Source organism: Tachypleus tridentatus, chromosome 3 (assembly GCF_004210375.1).
Source record: "Tachypleus tridentatus isolate NWPU-2018 chromosome 3, ASM421037v1, whole genome shotgun sequence".
Taxonomy (NCBI): domain Eukaryota; kingdom Metazoa; phylum Arthropoda; class Merostomata; order Xiphosura; family Limulidae; genus Tachypleus; species Tachypleus tridentatus.
Genome location: NC_134827.1, coordinates 6567134 through 6578697, shown reverse-complemented (window position 1 = coordinate 6578697; position 11564 = coordinate 6567134). Strand labels below are relative to the sequence as shown.

The window sequence follows — 11564 nt, the reverse complement described above, 5'->3', positions numbered from 1 at the left end:
CTAATATGTGGTTTAAATTTATGGCATTTCATAAAAATCTTAAGGTTATCAACACCACAAAATTCAATCTTAGGCTTTCTAAGTTGCACTAAGTGAGAACACTAATTCCCAAGAAACTGTAGGTTTAAAGGCAACCATCAACTTGAATTTATAGTTTTGTAGCCTTAAGTGCAAGCTTTCACATTTCCTTCCTGTTATATTAGTTTGAAATACTTTGAAATCCAAGTTACATAAAATAAAAATTTAAATTAATGTATCTGAAAATTAGTTTTATTAAAATTCTTATATTAACTGGTTTAACTACATTTTTCTTTAACATACAATGGTTTGGAGATAGTTTAAGAATGGTGGTTGGTAGTGAAAAAGTTAAAAATTAGTTTTTTTTGTAGACTGAATTTTTCATGAACTGATACCATATCATGAACCACACTTTAGAGAAACTGTTCTAGAATGCAACTCAAATTACTGACCATTATTTTAAACACAAATTATGAACAATAACATTTATCCTTTCCTCCCTTCAAGTAAACCAAAGTTTCCAACAATCACATGAAAAGTTTTTATTAAACACAAACTATGTACATCAGATGACGGACAAATCACGATGTTTTTGTGAAATTACAATGGCAGCACAATATAAAATATGTACCATAATCACACCACCACGTACTTAACGGTAAGGATGGTAGGTAGTAGTGGCAGTTGTGGTACCACCTCGCCCAGCTCCCCGAGTCTTGCCATATCCACTTGGTTGTTGACCTGAAGGTAAACACTTGATTTTTAACAATGGGTCATTTAAGAGTATACATAAGTAAAAGCAAAACCTTAAGTAGATCTCAGTACTATTTAGCAAACACACGTCAAAAGCAATAAAAAAAAATTTGTTTTGAAGACTTAAAATCTAATTACACAAGTTAGAGAAAATTAAGACGGTCAATGTTTATCACAATATCAAACACTGCTACCTTGTAGCAATTAAAATATGGGATTGCTTCTTACCATAGCTTTGTCCATACGATCCCCATCCACTGTAGTCATAGGCATTATATCCTCCACTGTAGTCACCACTATATCCACTATAGTCATAATTACCATAACCTTGATTATAGCTTCCATATACTGGATTGTATCCTCCATATCCTTGACTGTCCCAACTTTGAGTCTGATAACCTGATAGAAGAAACCAGGGAAAATATAAATCACATCACTGTACTGACGTGAGAGATAAATATATATAATTCACAAACTACAATATATTATATTACTTCACATCCTACAAGTTAGTATCCTGTTAAAGTTAAAACGAAAGCATAACATTATGTCCTTCAAAAATTACTAAAACACTGGCATGTACAGCAAACTATATTAACTAATACATGCAGATCAAAGTGATCATGTCAACTTTTTAATATCCAAAATTTACTCAAAATAGTTTATCACCATCTTTACAACTTTTCATTTCTGAATCTCAAAATATTTCAATAAAACATTGATCTTCACTTGTTTTGTATCCCATCATGTTACTCTATCAGTTGTTTACCCTCTATATAATGTCATCAGTTTAACATAAATTACACAATTTATAGCATAACTATTACTAAGGCACTCTAATTTCATAGCCTATCATCTCACTTTACAGATATAAAATATTAGGTACTTGATCCTAGATTAATTAAAATTAAACAGAATGAGTTGTAGGTTTCCATAAAGGATTAATTTTAGAGGATGACTGTTTAATTTATTAGGCTAACATCTTTATTGTTACTATAACAGAGTTCAAATAAACAAGATAAATTAATTTTAAAGTACTTCTACCATCAGCTAGTCGTTTATATAAAATTTACAAGACACTGTATGCTTTATAGCACATTAAGGATTTTTGTTCTTAAATGCAAATAAACCAAAAATTATCTTGTAACATCATCACAGTTATGGTTAAGTTTCATCCATTTATACACTCCAACACAAATTTAAATTTGTTTCTGTACCATAGTTTGAGATATCCATTGGCATTTATGTAGGCTCAGTACTTTAACACTGTTCAAAGACCAATAAAGCACTCAAACAAAAAAGTTGTAAACTGGTAAAGGCTCAAGACCATTTAGAATAAAGAACTGTTTTGTTACAAGTTAGCACAAATCAGCCCATTCATTAAAACACCTTTTGTCACTCACCCCCTCTACCACGGCCTCGACCTCCATTATTACCACCACGAGGAGTTCCCCAACCACCCATGAACCCACCACGCATTGATCTAGGATCTGGTCTAGGTGTGGCTTTTTTCACATCACATTCCTTATTTCCTATCATCTGCTTTGGTTGTTTGGTGACTTCTCTGACAGCTTCTTCAGTCTCAAATGTTATGAAAACAAACTGCCGTCTCTGATTTTTAGTTTTATCCATTGGCAATTCTACAGTTTCAACCTATACAAAAAAAAAGACAAATAATCACAAGTTTATTCTAATATAATATACACAAGTCACACAATATCTCAACTTTTATTAAACTTAAAAAAATATTAAACAAGTTATGGATGTATACTACAAGTATGATTTAAAATGTAACTTACTGTTAAGATTAAAAACCCAATGCATCTTTTTACATTAATAACTCAATTTGTATAGAAAGGCAAGTTTTAAACCTTTAAAAACAATGCAAAACTTAAATAATGACAGAAAAGTTTTACCTTGCCAAACTGTTCAAAATATGATCTGATATCACTTTCAGACATATCAGGATCAAGTCCTCCTACAAATATCTTTTTAATCCCAGGCCTGGCCTTAGCTCTTTTTGGATCAACTTGCTTACCCTTGACTGTGTGTGTACCATCCTTTAAAACCTAATTAATTACAAAAATAACTCAAACTTTAAACATCCACAACTGAATAAAACAGTTATATGCTAAATACCAAACAGCAAATAATAAAAGTAAAAATAATCTTACAGTATGCAGAACCACTTGGAGTGGCATTTACAAATATAGCTGCATATTTTAATACAAAACATGAAAAATGCTACTTTTTTCAGGATGTCAGATTGAGAGAAATCAAATAAACATGAGTAAATATTCTCACAAACAAGTATCAATAAAATACAATTGTTCAGGTGCAATAAAATATAAAAAGGTAGAAATTAAGAATCTTGGTTGATGATACAGGATAAATCTGAAATGTTTGGTAAATCTTTACTGTTGAAGAAAAATATTACTGGAGTGCAGCAAATGTAGCTCTTTACTACCATATGCCTCTTTCTCATTTAGAAATGTACTAATATATAGGAATGTTATTTAGTAAGTCAATACTCTGCTGATGACAAACTTTTGGAATTTTGTATCTAAGATATATGTCAAAATAGAAAAAAGGCCAAAATTAACTGGTAACTTCTAAATAGTAAAAGCCAAGGTAATGCTTTCGAGTTTTTTTAATTTGGGTCACATTTAACACAAATGGGAATGTAACCAACTGCATGACTGAATACAACAATATTAGCAAAACAGAAGATAAATCACAATCCACCAAGTTATTATTCTGCTGCTAAGAGCAATACTATTTTATGATTTACCTAACAGTAATTCATAAAAGGTTCTCTATACAATTCACTAAATTGTGTAGTTCTCGCTTCCTTATCTAATAAATATTTACTTTTTGAAAAAGGTCTAGGAAGGCTACCTAGATCATTTTATGGTGAATGGTCTTAAGACCCCTTAGTTTTTTTTTCATCTTCAAAACTTTGCAAGTTAGGTTGCTATTGACAATAGGAGTCTGCCACTTAGAGAAATAGAGTAAAATGAGTAATTCCATAAGAAATAGAAAAGTGGATTTACATTGTGCTTCTTGAAGGTACAGCCAACTTTCATAAAATATTTATCCTAAACATGCATTATCGTAATTACTCTCACTCAAAAAAGTTAAAATGTTATTCACCATTGTTGCAATAATCTAAAATCACAGATAAATGTAATTTTTTTCTAGTCAGCAAGATATATCAAAGTGAACACTGGACAAACACAGGATGATATTTTTTCACCAGTCTTTATAATTACAAAGTAAAAAGTTCATCTTCAGTCTTAAAATATAAATAAAGTTGTACAATAAAATCTTACAGCATCTATGGAATCCTGAGAAGCAAAGGTGACAAAAGCAAACCCCCTGGATTTTCCAGTGTTAGGATCAGTCTTGATGTTTACATCAGTAACTTCACCATATTTTGAAAAATATTCCTTCAAGTCAGCTAAAAACAAGAGGGTGAGGTGTTATTGACATTTACAAGTTTCTTAACTCAAAACCTATTAAAAAGACAGTTCTGAAAGAAGAAATGAAAGGCACTTAAAGCTGTTTGAAATTCAACAAAAAGAAAAGTGTTGTGATGTTACTATAAATTTTTGAGTATTCCAAATATTAGAAATTTTAATGTGTATGTAACTAATACTAATGTAATTAGTCATATGCATGTTAAAATAAAACGAAAATTGTTCTAAAGTTATCAAATACACCATTTTACATTATTATATAAAAATATTGAAAGTCAAATTACTAAATATCTTCACATTTCCCATACTAAAAATGGTTAAAATAAACAACTCATTTAATGAGATGGTTACATCTAACAGGATCTTTATCTAGTCAGTAATTTAATATCATCAAATTAAATATTTATCCCTCACATTAATGTGAGACTATTTTTAATGCAAAAACAAAACTATAAATTTCTTTTAAAACATAATAGTTACACCTGTAGCACAATAAACTTACTTGTTTGGGTATCCCAGCTTACTCCTCCAACAAAAAGTTTCCTGCAGGTAGACATGTTTAAAATATTAGAAATTTGTGACTAAATACATTCAAACAGCTAAATTAAAGTGGAAACTTACTTTACCTTCATCTGCCATTACTCATTCAAGAAGACCATTTTCAGCTCTTAAATGTTATTCTGGAAATTAGCACTAGGAAGAAATTTACATTAGTACAAGCTCTCACTGTAAGGATAAAGATTTTAAGTTAAAACTGTTGTATCTTACATCTTGAATAACCATTACAGTTAAATTTGTAGTAGAATATACTATACTGGTAGAAAAAATAACCCAGTATATATACCATTGCAATCTGCCATCAAGTCAACAGCCTTACATGGGGGATACTCCTATGAGAACAAAAGTTAATTAATTAAGTTCTGCTCTCTAACAACATCATCTCATGGAATCAACTTTGAAGACTGCTTAGAAACATTAAACCTGTAAAAAACCTAATGCCTCAACATGAAGACCAAATGCAAGTATTAGCTAAGCTTATCTGCATTAATTTCATAAATTATAATAAAGCATAACTGCACTATTCCTTTGAAACTGTATTTACAGTTATCTGCACTAGATTTCTTTGGAAACTGTAGGTGCTGATTTAAAATCTTAATATCTCGTGGTACTTTTATCTAGTGCTTTACTTATCATGAGCAACACTCAGTTACCCAGTCAACATCAAGTGTAGTCTTCTCTCCACCAGTTGCTTGAGCAAGATGGCAGATGGCAATCTGGAAGTTTCAGGTTGAAAGTTCCTGGTGGCTTCTCCTGCAGCCCCACAACTGTCATCCTTGTGTCGTCCTTCACATAACAAGTCTTCTTTTCACCAGATCTTGAACCCATTCAGCCCATTCTTATAATTATGTATACATATATACTTTTACATTTTGATTTAATACTGCTAAAGATTGAGGTGATTGGATGTCCATAAACATTCAGTGTTCAAGCAAGAATTAGTGTGTTAAAAAGCAGACTAACTATAGCACTTTTCAATAAGATTTACATTTCAATTGCTAAAATTGATATTATCACGAAAGAAAAGTTATAAAAACAAGCATAAATAAACTGTACTTATATTATTGTACTTCAGTAAATGATGCCATTACACAATTTGTGTTTGTCATATATATATATATATATATTTTTTTTTTACTGAATTCTATCCCAGTTGAAGTAAATTATGATATAAAATCTAAAACAAAGGCTGTGTAGGAAACTGATCAAGTAGTGCAAAATACTGCCTCCTGAAAAGATTTGCTGTGAAAAAGAAAGAAATCTCCATTAGAAGGGGTGTGAACTTTCTACTACTGGTGACTGAATTAGGATAAATATTTTTTTACTAAATTTACACCATGGAAAGTATTTGGTAGCTTGAACACTGCATAAGACAATTATATTAAATATTATAGAGTTAATTAAGAAAGCCTACTAACTAACTACATAATTACACAGTAGTTATTTTACATTAAAATTCTTTTTAAACCATTTACAAATTACAAAAATAAAAATATCACAAACCCATTAGGATTTTCTTATTCTGTAATCAAACTCATAATTCAAAGTTCATTTTCAACAAACAATAACACTAGCTATCTGGTAATATCAAAATTATGCAAAGTGTAGAACTGGATCAAAAGTTTACATCCTAAAATTATCAAAAAATAAAACTGAAGACCACTTCATTTCTAACTTTCAGTTAACATGATACAAAAAAGTATCATCAGTATTGCTAAACATTCTGTATTTTCTAACTTATATGAAGAGTTCAAACATAACCTTGATGAAGCCCTACATTTAACCTATATACAAGTGTGCTGAATATATGATGCTAATCAAAATTAAGTCTTGTTCAAATCATCAGCTCTGTTTCACTAGGGGAAAATAGTTTGCACTAACATCATGCAACATTTATGTTAAACATAACTTTTTCAAAAAATTTCACATTAGAATAAACATTCCAAACAATATGTTAACCACCAAGAATATGGTTCGTCTTTTATAGAAAATTTTTCATACAAGTTGTAATGTTTATTTCTTGTTTCAATGAAATGTTAGTTCTTGGAGTTTGATTTAAAAATAGCATTTAACTGTAGCATTATAAGTATGACATAATACGTTCTAAGTTCGAAGCCTAAAAACAAAGATAAAGCCTGGCCGTTAATTTTGCTGAAATGTTATCACGGTATTAAAAATTATTCCAATGAACGCCACAAAATTACAATTTCAACTACCTCTTAATAATATTACTGCCTCTTAGTCATAACAGAATAATTACTTCGATTTTATATCAATTATTATACTAGTAGATGATTTCAGATTTATTTTTAATACTTATACATATACGTAGAATGCTAACAACGGCCATCTTGATTTTTGTCGGAACAAAGAAACAGTAACAGTATTGCTAGGTGGATGGAACCGGTTTACGCGAGATCGCAAATCGATGCCATTACTCTAACACTGTAAAAAAAATGCATTTACGAATAAAACACTTCAAAAAATAGACGATAAAGATAAATGTGCTGAACTAATGACCATCCTTCCAAAATTCAATTTCACCTTCATATTTCATAAAAACTATACACCAAGAAGTAAACTAAATAACCTACTTATCATCATCAGCTTTTCCTTGGCCACTACTCTCTATTTCGTTATCTCCACCCTGCATAACATCGCTCTCCATTCCACCTTGATACTGTCCATATTGGCCTTCATTATATCCATTATATTCCTGATTTAATCCGTTGTACTGATTATCGTCTCCCATCTTTAGCGTTTACTAATTAATACAGACAAAAATATTCCAGTTTTAAAAACAACACTATATCCCAACTCTAACTAAGCCCTTTCTTTCACTAGATGAAAGCCCCTTGTACGTGAAAATATATTTATACGTTTATGCCACGTGACTTATTCCCAATCTATTATTGGATGATATATATGATGTCACGGTAATATGATGTGCCTTAGTTCATGCTTATTGCATTTTTTGTATTGTAAAGACCACTGGTACGAGTATTAAAACATTAATTAAAATAAAATAGAACAACGTGCAAACCTTCTTTGAAGACGATCTGAGATGGTCGAAACGTTATTCTGTACTTTATTTTAAATAAAGTTTAAATACCCATACCATCCGTCTTCATAATACATTTTTACTTCAATTGGGTTCTCGTTATTATTAATTATTGCATTTTTGCAGTTTTATTTTCTTCACGCGATACGTATTTTAGAAGCGCCAATCTAAGGTGACTATTATGACAATATACGTCAGAAAAACATTTTACGATTTCATTACCCAGTATCGAAATACACAAGAAGATTGCATCACATTAAACATAAACATTGTCAAACAGCACCTTATACTGCTAATCCCATAAATAATACAAGGGTTCATGAACCCTGCAACACACGATGAACGAGACACAACAATATAGGATACAAAACAATGACTGTACAATAAAAACAACAGAAACCACACAATATTACATATGCATGGCCCTAAAAAAAAGATAAATAAACAAACATTAAAACGTGAAATTCAATGGCCTACACATTAAATCACTAATAAGAAAACATATTACAATAGCAAAGGAGGGATGAAGAGGTAATTTCGAACCTGACCATCCAACGTCTTCAATATCTAAATCCCAACGATGAAAAAGAGACAACATTTTTCTCATTCTATATATATTACAATTCATAAGCTAACTTTTATACTAAAGTACAAAACAGTACTATCCAGCATTATCATAACAGACAAATATAGTTAAAACCGCATCGCGAAAAAAATACCAAAATTAAATAATAGGTTGAACAATCGCCAGGTTTTTATACTTTTTTTGTTGTTCCATGTACCAATATTTAGGAATAGTCGACCTGGAAGGATCAGGCTCAAAAGACCTCTTCCTACCCCCTACACTTGATTAATATATGTTTGATATTTATTTAATTACAACACGAAGGCGAGAGTTTAGTCAGTACACGCAGTGGCGGCGCCAGGATATTTTCGTTGGGGGACTGAGGGGGAAGCTGAGGTAAACTGTGGAGGAGCTTCCCGAAATGCCATCAATATAAAGTATAGATGGTAAATTATAATAATGTAAATACCAAGGTACATTTCAGAAAGGTGTGCTATTTTGAACTGCTTTTCAATGCAGTTTTCATTGGAAACTCATACTCTGATTAATAATTCATTATTACAAATTACAAATAATCTGTTTATGAAAATATGCATATATGTAAAAGAGGAAGCTCACCTAAATTCCACCCAAGGTAATACATAATAATAAAGAAAATCAAGATTAGCTTAGATTGAGCATTTAACATACCATTAAGAGTGAAGCTACAAATCAAAAGAAATATAACATAAAGACATAGTTTACATAGCAGAAACGAATTTAGTGAAGTTAATACACTCTGAGGAAAAGTAAGGTTACTATCAGGCTAACTATCTTTCATCATGTTGTATTTATAGTCAATATTACTTCAAAACAATGCGCCTGTTCTGGCTGATACACAATGCAAAATGATTTCACAGAGGACACAACACCAGCTAAATGCTTCATAGTTTTTACCAATACACTATACATTTATACATGCATGCCATGTTTTACTTTTCAATAAAAGATAAATGAAACTAATGGGTAAATACCTGTGAAACCTTAGGTTTATCAAACAAAATCCCTGATGATCTGTTGTAACTTGAAATCAACGTGGTTGTCTAACGTTCGTCAAAGCTCAAGATAGAATGGCATTACACAGGGAGTGGCAATACAGCGCACGAGTTTCAGTGCATTCAGTATGTTGCTTTGGGACACATGACACATACTTCCGTCTTAATGAAGACGTTGAGTTCTACAGATCTATGTCTCTTTGATGTTAATTGTTAAGCAACAACGACGATTGTGTTTTCCATATTTTATGAATATATGTAGGTAACAATATTGAGAGGTCTGAGTGGGGCTCAAGCCCTTTTACTCCGACCCTTTTCTGAGCCATATCCATGAACGTAAGTGTATCAATACTGTTGTGTTAAATACACTTCCACTTTATTCGATTGTGTTAAAGTCCACGCTACACGAATAATTTCAGTTATATTTTTCAATAATTTTAAATTTAGGCAATAGCGTTCACATACAAAACTTTTTTTAATGGTTTCGCAGTATATTAAAATCATTGATGATACCTGTGTTTAGTTTTAAGTGGCCGTAATTTATTTTATTTCTAATATTAGCGTTAATAGGGGAGGGTTAGATAGGGCTATTTTCATCATATATGCACAAACAGTTTAGTTTACATAGTAGATCATTCTTTGGCCAGTTTACCGCGAAGTAATTCAGTTAACTATTCGGGAGCCTATCAGGTAATGTTTCTATATTTGCGTATTCGACAGCGCATTATTCTTTGTTAAAACTGTCTATTACAGATTCTGCGAGTCTAAATAGGTAGTCAATTGCCTGTCTTAACTTTCTGAATCCACTTGTTACCTTCGGTAATTTTGAAGTTATTTCCTGAAATATGAATTGTATGTTACTGAATGTTCGTTTTTTTTTACCTATTATGCTAGTCAGGCTGATTGGGTGGTAACCATCTGGTTTATTAGATGTTTTGCCCTCTTTATAGAACATTGAAATATTCGCCCCCACGGCTGAAAGGGTGAGCATGTTTGGTGTGACGGGGATACGAAACCGTGACCCTCAGACTGCGAGTCGAGTGCTTTAACCACCAGGCCATAAATCGGAACATATTCCGATTTAAGTGAGATTAAAGGGGTGTTCCGAGGTGTTCAAGAGTGATAGTTCCAGGTCATTGTGGTCATCCACTATTATGAGTTTGAAATACGAAACAGAAGTGCTAAATTAATATAGTTTTAATTCAACTGATGGCTAACGGACGAATGATGTTTAGATTGAGTAAATCTGTGGAAGTAAACTTAGAAAGTTCTAAATTTAATGCCACGAAAACCTAGTAAATTAGGATAAATCGAAAGACAAGAGTACATTAGAAATACAAAAATCAGTTAAATACTGATCTTTGTATTTTACTTTCAGTTGGTGTTGTTAGTAGTGAATCATCCCATTTATTTTCTGTTGGTAGTTTTGTATATGGTCAACTGAGGCTTTGAACAGTTTGTCTTTTCTATTGTGCAACTTGAAGACGCCAGGAATAGTAATTACATTTGAACGTGGACAGTATTTAGATCTTTCAATATAACAATTTAATGAAAAATTTCAACCACGTGCAAAGTGTTATTTTATTTTCTGGGTGTTCAAAGCTTTCCCAGCTTGGAGGCTACTTTGAACAACTATGATACTACAACGTTTTTCAAAGAAATACTACAACAGGGGTTACTTTGAACATTAAATGACTTTAAAAAATCTTGATATCCATAATGGTTCATTCATAATTAACTGGAAAGCTAATAAGTGGTACTGTAAAATTTTGGCTCATGAGGTGTCTGCAATAATGTGGAATTTTGTTCTACTTGTTGATATAAAACTATCAGGTCCTATGGATATGGTAATTAAGTTCTCTCTTTATATATGTTGCTTCAAGTTGATTTGTTACAATGGCACAAGTAATTTTTGGCTGAAATTCCACAGAATCAACTGATAAAATGCCAGGTGGTCTGACTACCAAATATATAAACTGGTATTGTAATGTCTACTCCAAAAGCATATTTCATCCAGCTTCTGAAAGCAATGTTAGTTTTGAAATACACAAATTTCTACACTGAGGAAACTTGACATTCACAATATCATCATCTCT

The 11564-nt window shown here is 31.5% G+C and overlaps 1 protein-coding gene across 2 annotated transcripts; it reads right to left on the bottom strand.

Annotated features, from left to right (window-relative positions):
• Positions 1-545: 545 nt before the first annotated feature.
• On the bottom strand, positions 546-7671 carry LOC143246276 (heterogeneous nuclear ribonucleoprotein D-like). Of its 2 annotated transcripts, XM_076492738.1 has the most exons (8): positions 7403-7671; positions 5462-6050; positions 4753-4793; positions 4104-4231; positions 2688-2840; positions 2175-2424; positions 1000-1170; positions 546-759 (listed from the first exon to the last, which is right to left on the bottom strand). In XM_076492738.1, the coding sequence occupies exons 2-8, from the start codon at positions 5470-5472 to the stop codon at positions 671-673; spliced, it is 843 nt and encodes a 280-aa protein (XP_076348853.1). In that variant the 5' UTR covers positions 5473-6050; positions 7403-7671; the 3' UTR covers positions 546-670. The 2 variants fall into 2 exon arrangements, with proteins under 2 accessions (XP_076348853.1, XP_076348852.1); XM_076492737.1 differs by lacking the exon at positions 5462-6050 and having other exon boundaries at positions 7403-7667.
• Between the last annotated feature and the right edge of the window lie 3893 nt (positions 7672-11564).

What these genes read in the sequence shown, in the direction of transcription:
- LOC143246276 (XM_076492737.1), bottom strand. Translation starts at nt 7,560, where the DNA reads ATGGGAGACGATAATCAGTACAACGGATTAAATCAGGAATATAATGGA. An exon ending in GGAAAAGCTGATGATGATAA is followed by an intron (nt 4,794 to 7,402) that starts GTAGGTTATTTA and finishes GTCTACCTGCAG; the next exon opens with GAAACTTTTTGTTGGAGGAG. An exon ending in ATCGTATGGACAAAGCTATG is followed by an intron (nt 760 to 999) that starts GTAAGAAGCAAT and finishes GTTTACCTTCAG; the next exon opens with GTCAACAACCAAGTGGATAT.